At 40.4% G+C, this 17,672-nt stretch overlaps 1 protein-coding gene across 2 annotated transcripts in view; it reads right to left on the bottom strand.

The window, feature by feature from the left end:
• Positions 1-17,672, bottom strand: part of sh3yl1 (SH3 and SYLF domain containing 1) — a 99,387-nt gene that overhangs the window by 71,577 nt on the left and 10,138 nt on the right. The window contains exons 3-10 of one of the 2 annotated variants that reach the window (XM_028999574.1): positions 16,256-16,369; positions 16,036-16,100; positions 14,401-14,513; positions 12,976-13,104; positions 12,074-12,224; positions 11,648-11,759; positions 11,180-11,233; positions 4,080-5,703 (exon numbers count right to left, since the gene is read on the bottom strand). In XM_028999574.1, coding sequence (XP_028855407.1) covers positions 5,516-5,703; positions 11,180-11,233; positions 11,648-11,759; positions 12,074-12,224; positions 12,976-13,104; positions 14,401-14,513; positions 16,036-16,100; positions 16,256-16,369 — 926 coding nt within the window. In that variant the 3' untranslated portion in view covers positions 4,080-5,515. Of the gene's footprint in view, positions 1-4,079; positions 5,704-11,179; positions 11,234-11,647; positions 11,760-12,073; positions 12,225-12,975; positions 13,105-14,400; positions 14,514-16,035; positions 16,101-16,255; positions 16,370-17,672 lie in introns of those variants that run through there. The other variant, XR_003751500.1, reaches the window with a different exon arrangement.

Here is a 17,672-nt window from a genome sequence, read left to right as displayed (position 1 = left end):
AGGGGGTTCTTCAATCCCCTACTACATGAGCACAGACATTTTTTGACATTAAAGCGAATTGTAGACTGATATTTTTGTCGTATTAGCAGGATGAAACCAGATGTGTAAATTGTGTATAACAGTACATGCTTTACAATAAATTTGCAATAGCAAATAAAAAAAAAAAAAAAAAAACACAACCCATAGCATAAATTGTCTGCCTGTCGGATTGTCTTCGCTGCCCTCAGAGAAAAGCGGGAAGAAAAAAAACAGATGATCCTTGAAATATGTAAAATGTCAAAAAGACCTCAGGAATAATACAAAGATGTAATCTCAGAGTGATGAAGAGGTCCCAGCTCTCTGTGTTTAATCCCGACAAAAGACTCCCTTTTCTCCATATTTTTAACCGACAATCTTCTTTCTTCCGCTAAATCACAGAGAAGATCAACAGAAAAGAACAAATGTATTAAATGTTAACCCAGGAGTGCATACACACTACCGCACCCGTGGGTCTAAATTAGATGATGCACATCACTAGATGAACAGTTTTCAGAGCTGAATATTCTGACAAAATGGTCTGCAACATGTGGGAAGTGGCAGATTGAAGTAAAAGAGTGTGAGGGAAAACATCTGATGGGTTTTCTTTTGTCTCTTCCCCTGGCACTAAAAAATTATTTATTTCTACTGTTGATCTTGTAAAAGAAGAAATGCCCTCATCCATATGAATCAGGTCAGCGTAACCTCTGTAAGCCGCAATGAAGCAGCATCTGCTTAGTGTACATAATGACACTCATTTAAATGTCCAGATGTCCCTTTTTATCCTTATTAATAAAATATTTGCGACAGAGAAAATGAAAGAAAATTGCTCCTCATCAGCGACTGACAATGCACTGTGCCAGAGTTTTAAGTTTTCTTGGAAATATCCTGTGCACTTTGGGTCTGATATTAAAATTCATGAAGAATCCTGCTTGCAGGTGCGGTGCGGTGCGGTGCGGTGCGGTGGAAACCTCTTGTTCCTGGTTCTGCGTTTGATTTTATTGTGCATAAAACATTCCATTCAATCGCAACTGAAGTTTTCCTTAAAGAACACATTGACCAAAACCATGGTATGGCAGCAGGGCCATGGCACCTTTCATGCCGCGATCACGCTAAGCATTACTACGGTAACACAGGCCATGGAATCAGCGCTTGGCCTCAGCCAAATATCTAAACATAAATCGATGACTTTAGTTTAGCTGAAGCAGTCACTGTAGGTAGTAAAAGTACATTTAAACATGGTGTTTATGACAAGCTGCTGCTGCTAAACCCACCTTCCTTCATCTGACTGCTCTCTTGCCAGTTTTGATTTAGAGCCAGCATCATGATCATTTTCCCAGCTATGTGACTTTATGGCAAAATGAAGTTAATATAATTACTCCTCACACACAGTAATTCCTCGGTTACAATTCAATTACAAATCCCGGGCAATTGTAGTAAATGCTAGAAGTTTGTGTTGCAAAATCTGAGATCTGCATTTCATAATTGTTCCTTTTATTCATTATTTGTTCCATTCAAAAAGGATTATTCATAGGACATTAGTAATTAATGCAGGAGCAACAGGAGCTGGTCACATGATTACCATAGCATGGCAGAGCTTCACCCATCTGCACTCCGGTTCTGAACTGGTCCTTTGTGTTGGACTAAATCACTATACTCATTATCACATTGTGTTTGTGTGCCTCACACGCTCACACACTTGTTCAAGACAGATTTAAAAATCACCTGATATGTACAGTAAACCTTTACTTTTCTGTTTTCCCTGGATCTTTCCCTGATCTCCTGCCATGTGCTAAAATGGGTGCATTTTCCTTCCCGTCACAGTTCAATGGATGTTCCGACACGCTTACACACAACTCTCTTGTTCACGATATCACAAACACCAAGTCCGCTACAACACGTAACATGCAGATAAATGAATCCAGAACATGCCCATTCGTTATACAATAATACTCCTACTATTCTAATAATAATTCTTCTTACTTCAGCTTCTCCTGTTAGGGGTCCCCACCACTAATCAACCAGTCTTGTTGATTACGTGAAAGTGAATTGATTGTCATTGTGAAACACAACCCAACACATGGTGGCACAACAAAACGTGTCCTCTGCTTTAAACCATCACCCTTGGCGAGCAGGGGGCCGCCGCGACAGGGGCCCGGGGAGCAGTGTGTGGGGACGGAGCTCAGTTGCACCTTGGTGGCTCGGGATTTGAAGAGGAAACCTTTCGATTACGGGTCTGTTTCTTTACCTGCTATGTAACCGATGTTTTTTTTTTTTTTGCCCTTCCTGATGCAACCCTCTTCATGCTTGAGACAATGTCAAGTACATCGCGGTGGCTGGGTTCTAATAATAATAGAAATGTAAAAATTGTAATAAATTATTAGGTGTTCGAGAAGAAGCTCAGGGAGAAGGCCACAGTCGTACGGTGACACCATGGAGTTTTGCTGCAATGCTTTACTTTGCAAGCTCTATAATAATTCTAATGTAACAGAATTCCACTTTCTGAACGAGCTTAGATCTGAGTTAAGCCATACATGTACAGAACGGGGAGATTTATGGCTGCAGAGCAGTCCTGTCACCTGCATGGATCGTGATGTTTTGTGATAACAAAATCTGCTTGAAAACCAGATCTACTTGAAATTGTATTAAATTCCTTGGCATTTTCTTTAATGCAAAATGACAACCAGGGCTGTCTAATCCATCTTACCTTTAATATATATGTACACATACCATGCTTTCTAATATTCTGAGGGCGCACCAAGGAATGAGCAAGAGACCTCAACAGAGGGTTGCTTGGTAATCATGACAAGCTCAAAGAAATTACAGTAATATCCATAAATGGGTCATGGCCACAGTGGAAATGCAAATGAAATCTAAAGAAAAGATTTCATTTTTCAAAGATATCAGAAAGATTTAAAGACAAAAAAAAATAATCAATTGGCCCATTTAATTAAACAGTTGGATGAAGGCCACACATGAGTTTATAAAAATGTAAAATGCAGCATGACTGATTAAGAAGCGCAGCGCCCCCTTTACCTCTCCTCTGGATCCATTCTGTGCAAATACTACAGATGAACTGATATTTCCACAGCTCTCACTATGCAAGGATACAAAAGAAAGCAGAGAAAATATTTAATCCACATTCATGTAAAGTTCATATGAAGCTCTGTACACATGCAACTTTTTGTGATTGATTATAGACCAACCGTTTGTCCAGTAACATTCGCTCTAGTGCTAAAAAAAAATTTTATCCGCCATATCACACCGGTTCAGTAATATATTGTAATATTGGCACTACTGGGAATGCTCCACAGCATCTCCTGTCACCAGCAGCAGAGAGAAGCGCAGCCTTCAACACAATCCCGACCAGCAGAGGGCAGCAATCAAACACTGGAATTCTTCTATTTAAGACTTTACAAATTCATTCATTTCTAAAACCTCCTACCTAGTACAGGGTTGCAGGCTGCTTGAGTAGTAAGTGTGTTTTGAAACTAACTTTGTGGTCTTCTGGTTCATAGGTGAGTGTGTTACCCAATAGCCTACTACCAGCCCCCTACTATACACATCTACACTTTGTGGGGTGGTAGTAACCCCACTTACTACAATTGTGTACCTGAGAAAGACACTTAACCTCAAGTTGCTCCAGGGTGACTGTGCCTGTCACTAGTAACACTGGATAAGTCACCCTGGAAAATGGCCATAAATGAACACAATAGTAATACGCAGTTTCCCTCACCACGCATGTGTCTGTGAAAAGTGGATACTGAACATTCATGGTCCTGAACATTCCTGAACAGTGTGTACCTTGATCAGTGTCACCCCAGTAGCAGTCTCTCTCACTCACCCACTGATCCCACACACATTTATAATTAGTATAAATCTAGTACTTATTACTTACTACCAAAAATGAATTTTTACATTTCTTTTAAATGTTGTTGCAATGTGTAATGTGTACAGTGCAGTTAACCAAATGTAAGAATTGTAATGCTGCCACCTACTGGATAAAATATGAATTGCCTGGAACACAATAATTTTTATTTCAAGAAGCGCACACACACACGCAGTTATAGTCTAACTTTAAAAATGAAGACAGTTTTATTAGGAAACATTACTAAGGAAGTATTAAAATGTCAGAAAAGGTTCATACAAACATCACTCCACCAAAAAGGAGAAATATATAAATAAAACAATAGTTTTGTAGTAATTTGGTAATGCAATGTTTCATAAATCTCACCAAGTACTCCATGTAGACAGAACAGCTCAGCCCCTCATGAAAAACCCTTTTATGAAATGCACTTTTAAAGAATATACCAACATATCAAGGCCAACAGTCCCCAATAAAACTGCTAAGCAGTTTGATTGCACAAGAGGCAGGATTACAGCTGCATTACAGCCAGAGAGATACAATCCATCAAGCCATTTCATTCTCTTGTCCCTCAAGCATCAACAGCCAGTCTTCAAAGTCCTTCAGTGGGACTGCTGTAAGAGCTGCCAAAAACTGATAAAGAACATGTGGAACTGCACTTTTCATTGTCCTTTCTGGGTTTGAATGATATTGCGGATGTGTTTCAATCAGGTTGGCGTAGCTCTGGCTTTAGTTTGCTTCCCAGTGTCTGCTTTCTTGAAGATTTAGTAAAATAGGAACCTGATAGCTTAATAGGCAACTTTCAATTAAACTATAGGTCTGGATTTCAAAATATTGTGCAATTCATGCTACATAACATGTTAGACTTGTAAAGTTAAAACTTAATATTTTAATCAAACACTCCACTGGTTAATTTAAAAAAAAAAAAAAAAAAATGGCAAAACACAATACCAATCCCAAAAGTCCAAACAGTCACACCTGGCACCAGTCTGTGACCTGAAATGTCTTCAATCATGACATCAACAAAGACTGTAAAATATCTTAAACTTCAATTTAATTATTTTTTATAACAATCACATAAAATAATTATAATAATAATTTCATACAGTCATGCCCTATAGAAAAAAACTCTCTAATGATTCTCACAGCCACAGCACAAGGTAGAAATACAAAAGCAGGGAAGTCAAATCATGGACATTGATTGTAAAGTTTAAAAAATATTCAATATTACATTTACATGTGTATTCTTAAATATTAATTGGTATCAACTAGTGTGTTTGATTACAGTGTCTTTGGTAATGTCGAACTCATCATAAATAATAAAAATGATTAGCAGCACCATTTAAATAAATCTTCACCACAAACCTCTTCATAAATGTAGAATTAAAAAAAAATACCAATAATGTGATCTATGCAAAAGAAAGTAACAAAAAGGTTGTTCCTACCGTAACATTTGAACGTGTGCTCTTTTGGGCGGCCTAAATAAAACCTGACATGGCCACCATGTAAGGTTTGGGCCGATCTCAGTCACTCGGATGCTGATGGGTCATGGTCCCTTCATGTGCTTTGCTATTCTGTAACAACCAACCAGCTTAATGAGGTGTCAAAGAGAAACTGAGATGGGTCCAAAAGGTATCAGTTGTACGACACAAAGTTTGCAGGGAAGATTCCCACTTTCCCCCTGAGCTGGCCTTCCCACCAGTCATACTGAGAGTCGGTTTTGATGAGTACTGTGATCTTGTCCCCTACAGCAAAGCTGAGGTCTCCAGGCTGTTGCCCATCAAATGGGAAAATGGCAGTGACAACAAGAGGGCCACTCGAGGCTGCAGAAGAAAAAAATGCAAAATAGCAAAGGGGGTCAGTGGGCACTATTTTTCATCTAGGGATAAGCGTAGCACCGTGTGCGAAGCATGGGTCTAGTTTGGTAGTGTACATTCAAAGGCTTCCTATTGAAGGGTTCAACTCATCCAGAATGAATAAGCAGTGTGTACTTAACCTGTAGTTTGTATGTGTGTTTACATACAAAGTAGTATGGAAAATAGTTGCCAAGCATCTTATGAAAGGCACAAAAAAAAAATTGCATTCCTCAAGTCAGGCCACACAAGCATAATCCCAAAAAGTATGCGAAATGAGATTTTCAGTAAAGACAGGGATCCACTGGAGCTGAATGTTCATTCAGGCTGGGTAAATAAAACTAGAAGGTTCCAATGTTCTAATCTTCAACACTAGGGGGCTGCATGAGCTTTCAAAATGGAAATATGTATCAAAAAGTGCATTGCGATGTATACTGAAACAGATTTACACAAAGATAAGTGCGTATAAACTGAAGTTGCCCTTGTTGAACTGAAGTTGCCCTTGTTGAATATATTTTCAGCAGACCTGATAAGCTTTTTAAACCGTAAATCATAAAAGGAATCATAAGATTCGTCCGCTGAGTGCTTGCAGATCACTGACAGTTAGGCTGACATTCATGAAGTTCTGAGATAAAGCAAAGGCAGATTTCCTGAAAAGGCAGTTACAAACGAATGCTTTAGACTACAGGAGAAAGGTCAGGCCAGGGAAAAGAAAGACTATAGGATACCTGTGTAGGATTCACGTTAATGCTAGAACCTGATATACTCTCAAAAAGCAGAGGCAATTTATAAGTTGTTTTTCCACTTAATGTTTTTTTTTTTTTTTTTATTTAAACCCTAGAATTGCTGCATCAAAGCAATGTAACCTCCATTCCTGCCATAGAAAATGCAAGACACAACAAGCCGAGAGTGAGACAAGAACACAATCCAAAGACGCTGCTCCCATGTGTCAGGTTCGTGTGTTTTGGCAGTGTGGTGACACTCGAGCTATGCGGTTTTCTGCTTGCACACGCAATCTCTTACATGACAGCTTCTGACAGACTGGCTAGGCGCTTCAGCAGACAAGTGTGAAGGTTTCTGTCTACAGCATGATCGTGAGATCCACCAATGCAGCGCTACTCTGTTCAGAAACTTAAGAGGGTTTGAGAGAAATAATTGCAGACTATTTTTAGCTTGATGAATTCCAAAAGTAGAGCAACATGAAGACAGATGAAAAAATAAATGGTAATTTTCCCACAATTAAGTGCCATAGTTCATCCACTCGAGGGAAACGTCCTTAGGCTCTGGCAAGGTGATAATTACAATAAGCAGTAACGATTCTGTGGGTTTGGAAGGAATGAACGTATGGACGGATGGAATGAATGGGATAGATGGGATGGAACGGATGAGATGGATGGATTTGTCACCACACTGTTATTTAAAAAGTACCTGGAGCATAGGGAAGTGAAGAATTTTGAGTAAGAAAGTATCAGAAGTAATTTAGGCATATTTTAGTGGCGTGTTATTGGTGGGACAAACTCGACTATGGGTCCTATTTCGGCAATCTAAGGTGAGCTTCTCTGCCAAATATCTGGAGGCGCACTTCTCATTTTCCTGCCACGCACCTACGTGGGGCGTGGCCAGGCGCAATGTCACCACACATATTAAATCAGTGAAATTGCTTTGTGTTTTGACTAAGAAAAAAAAGAATTTCAAATGTTTTTTTTTCTTTCTATTATATTTATATATTTATCCAGTGTGCTTTATGAGGTGGAAGGGATTCTGCTACCTCAGGCCAGGTGTGGATCCTTTCTGTTAAACCTGCATACAGTTCACTCTTGTTCACAATCATGTGGAACAGTGGAACAGTGTTTATAATTACGTTTGCCTGAAAAAGCTATCCAATATAGATGTTGTGCCCCTGCCTTTCAAAAGGTGTGGTGACATGGGGTTACACCCAAAACGCACCTATGAATAATTAAGAGAGTTAGGACAACGTTTTCCACTTTGCACTGGCACAGGGTCTGTTTATTCCACCATTAAAAAAAAAGCAAATGGACCTGCAAGCCAAAATAGATTTTTTTCCCAGTGTGCATAATAGGGCCAAAATAGTCTCATAAGGAAAAGTAAGGAGAGACATAAGCCATTGAAAGTATATTCAAATGTTTAATAATTAACGATGAACACTTCATTGCTGTAGTTGAAGGGACCGTCCATAGTGCTACATTACCTGCTTGATGCTTCAGATCCACATGAAATTTGCTATACAGCAGACCCCTCTCTGCTGAAATCGCTCTGCCACTACAGACAAGCAGAAAGTCTGACCGCAGAGTGCATGTTAGGTGAAGGGCTAATCTCCTCAGTCATTTGGAAGCGGTTTGGATGTGTATCGCAACTGGTTGGTTGCTTCTCCACTCCCGAAATCTTTATTTCACAGCCTGATAAACTCAGAGCTCAACTGATTTGTTTCACAGCATTATCTGTGCACTATTTTACTCATTCCACTCATTTCAGTGCTTTAGCAGTTTGCCTTTAGTTTGTTTGCCTTAAATTGTTTGTTTTTTTTTGTGTCCCATGTTTGTACTTTATGTAGCCCGGTTTGTCGAGGTCACACATGAGCACTTTACGCCAGTATGTAACTTTGTTTAAATGTTATATATACAACCTGGTTTCAACAAAAACATTGTCTGTATAACACAGATGAGATGTTAATGTTGGTCATGTGACTAAAACAATAAATACATAAATAATGAAATATTGTTGACTATTAATAATAAGACTAAATATGGTTTACAAGATAAAAAAAATGTAACTAAAACCTCTTCGTTTTCATTGACTAAAGGAGTCAATGTGTTATTTCCTCTCATATAATTGCATTACTATATCTCAGTTTCTGTTTCCTGTGACTTTGCTTCCACAATATGCAATCAGGAAATTCATTTGATTTCAGGCTCAGCAGATGGCTGGGAGTGACACAGCGATCTTTGGATGCACTTTCTTTACAATGAAGTGGAAAAAAAACAGAAGATGTGCTCGAAAGACAAATCAGAGAATCTTCAGGTGTCTGGAATGGATGTAGTGTATTCTTGAGTCTAAAGGTAACAAGATAACCTTGTTTTAATTATGAAATGGGTTTGACTAAAGAAAATAATGTTTTTGTCAGTTCTACTAGTTACTTGTACTATATTGACTGGGTTAAATAGAATTGCATTACTAAAAAAGGGACTAAAACTAAATTTCCAATGACTAAAATTAGACTAAAATAGTTGTGGATAATTAAGACTAAAATAAGACTTTGCTAGACTAAAATGAGAGCTTGTTGCAAAGACTAGACTAAAATTAAAACAACAAGCAAGAAATGGGCAGTGTTGCCTGCACTGACACTACTACTTTCACTACAAGAAAGTATCCCAATCAGAAGACCTTACAGAATCATATGGTGTGGAAAAGGACCATTGACCTCAGATATCTGCGACACTTTCTGAATTCGTATTCCCTTCTATATCATAGTACTCATGAAAAAAAATAAATTTTTATATATATATATATATATATATATATATATATATATATATATATATATTTTTTTTTTTTTTTTTTTTTTTTTTTTTTTTTGTGTCGCAGATATCTGAGGTCAATGGTCCTTTTCCACTATAACAAATAAATAATAATTAGAAAAATTGGGTGTAGATTTTATTTTTAAGGCCATAAAACCCAGCCATACACAGAACATGATCCTCAATGTTGTTTACACATGGGATGTATTAAATAATCCAGAATGAGGAAGAAGTGTGTGTGTGTGTGTGTGTGTGTGTGTGTGTGTGTGTAAGAGAGACCACTGCAATCAGACTACTCTTAATTTTAAACTGTAAAAAAAAAATATGGAAGAAACAATTACACACCAACAAAATAGGGGCAGTGGTGGCCTAGCGGTTAAAGAAGCGGCCCCGTAATCAGAAGGTTGCCGGTTCGAATCCCGATCTGCCAAGGTGCCACTGAGGTGCCACTGCTCCCTGGGTTAATGGGTTAAATGATGGGATAAATGCAGAGGACAAATTTCACTGTGTGCACTGTGTGCTGTGCTGCTGTGTATCACATGTGGCAATCACTACACTTAACACTTAACTTAATATAAAAAAAAAAGGGAAGATAGATTCAGGATGAGGTTTCTGACACTATCGGACTGTCAAAGTCAGCAATGTCCTATTTGTTGAGTCTTGTCCAATGATGTCACTCAAAGCACCTTGAAACTGTAGCAGTACAAATCATACATAAAGCACAAATTCAAAGTGCTTTTGTCCTAAAGTGTTTGCCTGCTAAGTGTGATATGTGCTGTGGTGAAGCACAGCTGCGTGACAGCCACCTCTGAAAGACCACCAAAGCTTTGACAGCACATGGTTCCTCTGCAGGCGCACCCCCCACCCCATTCCCTAGACCCCTGGGAAGTGGTGATGCTCTTCAACTAATGTGGGCAGACAAAAACGAGGAGTCACTCCCGCACCCCCTGCCATCCCACCTCCAACCCCCTTGGCCCCATCTACACCCACACAAGACAGAAATCAAGCTTTTAACTCAGAAGTAAACACGGCATCAGGGAACTATTTGCTTCAGTTCTATATGCTATAAGAGTCTGGCTTTGCGGCTGTTATCAGCACCACACATGCATCTGAAGAACTCAAGAGTACATTTACTTATCATGTGAACTTTCAAAAACTGTGTTGATTTAAAAAGCCCAAATAGACCGCAAACAGTCTTGCTCTTAAAAAACACTTGGGGATTTAAAATGGGGAGATGATTACCCAAAGCAAACCAGCACAATCACTGCACATTCAACTCAAATTTGATTTGCAGGTGACCTGTGTGCTTTTGTATATGCTGTGCACACAAAGCATAATCTCTATTCAGTGGTTGAGTCAATGTTTTTCTGTGAGAAAAATTTTAAAAATTGCCATGGAGCCCCTAAGCACCCATAAACACTCTGCACCGCCAGAGCAAAGTGTTATCTTAATGTCACCAGCAACATTTACATTTCTGAGGGAAAGTCTGTGCTTTTCGCACAGCTGACTCCTGACATGGCAAAACAGTATGAAGCTCTTTCCTATGTGAGGACAGAGGAGAAAGAGGCCAGACTGCAGGATGTCGGTTTAAACCTCCCCTGCCAACCAGAACTGATTGCCCATTTGATCCCTTTAATTCAACATTAATTCGACAGAACCCTTTATTGGCATAATAAATGCCCCTTGAGTTCCTCCCCACACTCAAAATATGCCACACTAACCTATCTGGTCATGAGAACCTGGTTGTTTCTCATCCACTCATTTAGTGTTGCAATGATGATCAATTTTAGATTTAATTTTAGCCAACAAACAGATGCTTAGGAAAATGTGGAATTTACTCCCCAAAACCTGAGGCTACCTGCATATATTTATTCAGAGATGTGAAAGAAAGAGAAAGTGCTTCTACTCACCTGCACTTTCCGTTCTCAAGCTGGATACGCTGGGATAGAGGGAAGGCTTTACATCTGTAAACCAACAGAGTCATCATTACAGCCAGGCTAAAGCAGGAAAGCAAAACATGTTCCAGCACGACTTACAAAAAAAGCCCTTCAGTGCCAAATTACCCAAACCACCTCTGTATACATAGTACAAGATCCCTGCATAACATCAATATCTCGGGGCGGATTAACCACGCCATCATCTCCCATAGCCGGTTTCAACACTAAAAATAGACATGACCTAAGTGGCCAATCACATGGGTGGATTTAGAAATCATCCAACACCTTGGCCAGACTATTAAAGTACATCTTAACAGTCTACATTAACTCTGCAGCAAGGGGAATGGAAGTGGGTGCAAATAATGAATCAACTTCTTCCCAACGTGACTAATCACTCTCACACACACATACGCACATGAGATTAAAGGCAGAATATACTACCGGAATGGGACACAACTCCAGGGTTGTCCCAGTCAGGCCAGGGAGAAGCTGCCGGCTTCTGGGATTCCCGTGACGCCTGTGGCCTTTGTGGTCTCGCTGGTGGCCCACTTGCCTTTAAGGAAGGGAAAGAAAGAAAGAAAAATCCTCATCAAGATAAATCCGCTAAAATGGGCATGGTTCCTAAAGTGGTCAAGGTGGGGGATGATATGGGATCTATTCAAAGAAAAAGTAGGGAAACGCTGTTCTGAGGTGTGCAAAACTGTCAAACAGTCTTCAGCACAATTTAAATTATGCGTTGTTTCTTTAAGTTCAAAGCAAATGCAAATCCAAAAGGCATGTGATTAGTGTCTAAGTTGTGAATTCCCTCTTGTTCATGGCTGTCAACCAATGAAACACTGATTTTTCCTGATAAAAGAGTAAATTCACCCGACTGGAGCTCCTCTGATATTTTTTCTGCCAATCCGAGGTGTACTTCGCAGTGTAGTCATCCAAGATGGCATAGAGGTCATGGGCCTCTGGAGGCGGCTCCACGTCTCCGTTTAGAATAGCAGAGGCCCTGATATCTAGGGAGTAGAACCTGACACAGAGACCAATAGAAGTGATCAATCACAAATGGTGTAACCACATGACTTGGCAAATCTTCAAGCAAATGAGCCAAGTTAAAAAGCTCGGGACATTTGACAGACTGCTTCCTTGGTTAAATGAATGAGTGTGTTGGAGACAAATGTGACTTAAATGTTTTGTTGATTTGTTTACTGCACCATCACCCATTGGCTGATCTTAAAAACCTAAATCACTTCTGATTAAATGGAGTACAATGTAAACACTGTACACATTGTTTAAAAAAATAAAAAATAAAAAATCGGGAATGGTGATTGTGCTAAAAATAAAGTCTGAAATGAAAGTGAATTGGTCACATGGCGGTTCGTGCCATGGCCTTTCACCTCCAAGGCCTTGAGTTCGAATTTTTGCTCTGGCTGTGTGTGTGTGTGTGTGTGTGTGTGTGTAGGTTGCCTCCGGGTTCAACGGTTCCCTCCCGCTGTCCAAAGTCATGTACACTAGGCAAATCAGCAATTCTAAATTGTTTGTAAGTATATGAGTGCATGACTGAATACTGTATGTCTGTGTGCTCCCGCCCTCGGTGAGTTCCCACCCTGCGCCAGAGGGATGGGCTCCAGCAGGACTGAGTAGGACTAAGCAGTTATGGAAGGTGAGTGATTGAGCAAGCCAGTGAGTGAGGTAGGTAGCATACTCTGAGATGAGCAACAATCAGAATTATTCACCCATTCATTACAAGAAACATGCAGGACAGGACAAGTGCAACATACTTTTTGTTGGTCTCTTTGCGTTCGATCAGGCAGGAGCCCACCAGTGACACGCCAGCGTAAAGACCACGCGACTTGCAGTATGAGAAGACAGCAGCTGTACTGCGGAAAGCCACATCCGCCTCCAGATTCCTGTCAAAGACACTTTGTTTGATGGACTTTTTGGCGTCAAGCGAGGAAAAGTGTTTCACAATCAAATCTCGCCAGTCAACAGGTGGCTTGAACAGGCCCACCCACTGACCGAGACGCACAGTTGCGTGCTTTTCATCTGGAAAAAATGCCTGCATTTGACAGAGGATTCGTGGCCCAAATATATAGACATATGATACAATTAATGACATCACTTCAATAAGTTTTCATGTGCAGTGTGGAAATAAATTTGCTGAAAATTGTGTACTGAAAATGTTTTTGTGTTATAAGTGAGAAAACAACAGGAATAGCTTTTAATTCAAATTCAGTATAAGCTTCTTGTTCTGGACACTTCCCAAAAATTACACAATTTGATCTGATTGATAGATGGGGACACCTCGCTTTTCATTTTTCTCAGTTATCACAGTCGCCTTGACAATTTTATTGCATATTTTTGCTGTTGCTGGATGAGGGCTATCGCATGGTTCAACTTAATGCTAGCAGTCCCAGAGAGAACCAAGGAATGATGAAAGGCACAAATTGCAAAATCAAGAAATCTAATACACAGTATTTTGATAACATTTTAATTTTTGTATTGTAACCTAATACTGATTGGTGTTTTAAAGAGACTTCTACACTTGCACAGGACAATTTGCCTGTTCTGTCAACTCTCTCTGACACACATATACAAAAAGATTTACAGCGCAATGGGGAAATCCATTTAAAGTTAAACAGTCTAGCCAACTGAAATCTACCGGATTCAAACGTGTAAAGAGCTGAAAGACGTTGCCATACTAAACAATGTGTGCTAGGGTCACTGATCTAAAAAACGACCCCCTTACAAAGCTCACAGAAACCACTGGTGTCACACTTCAGGACTATCTAAGTGGCTCAGAATGATGAATGCTGCACACGGGTCCAGTAAATCCACATCTTTTTAATGGAAGACTGCCCACTGCGCTCCGCTGTTCCCAGCCATATCTGCATGACATGACCCTACATGTCAGATGATGATGAATGAATGTGTTTCTGTGAGACTGGGCCTGGCAGAAACACCACAATAAATAAATCTTCTAAATGATCACAATGTGTTAGGTTGCCAATGAAACCGATCATTGTGAAAGAAAAAAAAACTTTTTTGACCATTAGGTATTAGAATCAGCAAACATAACCACAGAAAAAAATAGCAGCAAGGACGAAATGTAATCTGCCCAAAAAAAAAAATCAAAATACATCTTCAGTCAAGGAGTAGACTTAGACTGAGACTAGTACTGAAACCTCAAAGCTGTCTATACTTACCTGCCCAGTGGGCCCACGGCTACAGTGCAGTTCCCACCAAAGGTAAGATTCCCTCCTTTGCTGAAAGCTTCCACAGCTCTCCTCTGGTTCAATATGATGACAAAGTCTGACGCCTGAAGTTGATTTGCAAATAAATAAACAGATCAGAATGAGTGAAGGGGTTGGGGGTGTGGGGGGAGTATGATCTGCCACAAGGTATAAACTAAATTCTGCAAGCACATGCCCAGGTTATCCAAGCACCACTACAGGCATCAGCACAGGGACAAAAGCATTCCTCTGCCCTTTCACGGATTTACCAGATCAGTCGATTCAGTACTGTGACCCCACACACTTGCCTCTGTGAAGGCAGAAAGACTTCAAAAGCAAAAAAGGCTCATACATCAATTAAAGATAAAAATCAGGCTTTAAACGCCTGATGACGAATGGACTCTGGACTTCTGAGCAATCTCTGAGGGACGTTATCAGAAACGTACGAATTAATGAAAGGACGTAACAATGCGCTCTTCGTTCGTGCAGTTTAAACACGCGCGCACAGCTACCACAGGTGCTAAATGAGTTCAGCGCATTGTGCATGCAGTGAACTGTATACAATGAGTCACGCACTTCCTTGTGTTGACAAATGACCTCCGACAAACCACATGCACAGTGACTTCCTAGGCTGTGACGAGCCCTCAGTGCTCAGCATGAGAAACACACCAAACAGAAAATAAAAACAATGAAGTCAGCACTAGGGTCAGAAATAGGATTCTTGCAGATGGCACAAGGTAGTGGATGCATTCTGTTAACCAAACACCAGGAAATGCAAATGAGCTGCTACCGCAGGAGGTAGGGTTTTTGAGGTGATAGGTCACCTCAGGGTCAGTAGGAGCCTAAACTTCCTGGTGTCTAGCATTCTTCACTGGCCTGAAAATACTACATACTGCGTAAGATGACCTTATTGTGATCCCCCTGGGACAGGAGAAAAAGATGGAAGGAGGGATAACAGAAGAAATGTTAATGATGGATGAACTATGAGATGGTGTTTACATAACAGTAGATCACAGTCATCATTCAGACTCATTTGAGTTCCTGACCTGGGATATTTACTCAGCCGAAGAAAAAGGGAGAGGAAGAATGCCAGAGAGGAAGAACAATATTGATGTGATGGCATTCAAAGGAGCCTATATAATGTGCACAGTGCAGGAGCTGAGGAATCTGAGAATTCAAGAGACGTGCAGCTTTTAGATGAACATATTTAAATGAACATATTTAAATATCACATATGGAAACTTTAGTGACTGATGAAACAAGTCAAAAATATGAAGGTGTGACTTGAATATGTATGCACCCTTTACCTAAGAATATGTAAATTATATATTGTGATACTTCCTTTGGTGATACATTATTGTTGTTGAAGATTACAGTTACACCTAAACATGTTTTACGACAGAAAAACAAAAGGATTAACCAAACCACCACACAGCAATAGCATTTATTTGATAATAATCAAAAATAATCAAATAAAAATAATCAAATAAATAAAATTCTGCATTGTTTAAAACATATCATAAACATATAACAAGACATCTGTGCTGCAAAACTGAAGAAATACACTTTATGTTGTGCTAGATAGTTAAACAGCCACACACTACTTACCTCCAGACCAATCTCAAACCCTCCACCCAGTCCAGCAATGCCTATAGCAGAAGGAGCGGACCATCCTTAAAGGAGATAGGACAAGAAGAAACTACTGTAAGCTTTTGTTGGACTTTCAGTAAAAACAAAAGGCTATGCAAGTTCTGTTTGAGGATCAATAATGTGTCAAACAGCCGGAAGTTCAATTTCTAGCATCAAACATTTATTGGTGCATACTTACTTCCATCAGCAAGTCTGGAAATGACTATTCCACTTCCTCCACGTGCTGTGATCATGAACCCTGCTTTGATGACCGATAAGATGGCCAGGCCTTCTGCTTTGGCAATCACATGAGCTGGTTAGGTAGATATTGACAGTAACCAATGATGGGAAAAGAAGAAGAAAGAAAAAAAAAAGTCAAAGTTATTCAACAGGGTACAAGCTTTAAATCAAGAGTGACATTGTCATTTGGTTAAATTTGTCCTCATCTCAGTTACATGAACCTCACAATGAAATAAGACCAAAGAAACACATTAATTGGGGATGATGAAAGTGAAAGTGATTGTCATTTTGAAGCACAGCACACGGTGACTCAATGAAATGTACCCTATGCTTTTGACCATGACCCTTGGTGAGCAGTGGACAGCCATGATCGGTGCCCGGGGAGCAATATGTGGGGACGGTGCATTGCTCAGTGGCACCTTGGCGACTCGGGATTCGAACCAGCGACATTCCGATTACGGGTCTGCTTCTTTACCCTCTAGGCCACCACTGCCCCACTGTTGAAGTTAATCCAAAAACTGGTACATCGCGATGCAGACATGGACTATTCAGCATCGATGCAGTGAATATTATAATTGATTAGATCATAATGATGAAGCTTGGTGATTTTCTGCCAGTGGCATAAAAATTGAGGTTAAAAAGTAGTGCGGGTAGTGACTGGCTGTTTGATCTGTTTGCCTGGGTCCGCCTTCCAGATTGTTATAAGTCCCACGTTGGCGCTCATGTTTGGGGCAGTGGTGGCCTAGTGGTTAAGGAAGCGGTCCCGTAATCAGAAGGTTGCCGGTTCGAATCCCGATCCGCCAAGGTGCCACTGAGGTGCCACTGAGCAAAGCACCGTCCCCACACACTGCTCCCCGGGCGCCTGTCATGGCTGCCCACTGCTCACTCAGGGTGATGGGTTAAATGCAGAGGACAAATTTCACTGTGTGCACCGTGTGCTGTGCTGCTGTGTATCACATGTGACAATCACTTCACTTTACTTAAGTCATTTATAAGTCAATATTGCCCATATGGACAGCAAAAATATGTTAAATACAAAGTCAAAAATTTGGTGCTTCTAATCTTTGTGTTGGTGCACCAAAAAAAAAAAAAAAAAATGGCGCACCAGTTCAACCAGTACAAAAAGGCAGTCTAGAGCCCTGTAACATGTACACACTTGACCATTCCCACCAGATTCCTCATGCTCCAGCAATCGTCGTCGTCGCCGACTTCCTCCGCTTATCCGGGTCCGGGTCGTGGGGGCAGCATCCCAAGTAGGGAATCCCAGACAGCCCTCTTCCCAGCCAACTCCACTAGCTCCTTCGGCAAGACCCAAAGGCGTTCCCAGAACAGATTGGAGATATAATTTCTCCAGAGTGTCCTGGGTCGACCCGGGG

This window comes from Denticeps clupeoides, chromosome 1, assembly GCF_900700375.1.
Source record: "Denticeps clupeoides chromosome 1, fDenClu1.1, whole genome shotgun sequence".
In the NCBI taxonomy this organism is placed as follows: domain Eukaryota; kingdom Metazoa; phylum Chordata; class Actinopteri; order Clupeiformes; family Denticipitidae; genus Denticeps; species Denticeps clupeoides.
This window is presented reverse-complemented; position numbering and strand designations above follow the sequence as displayed.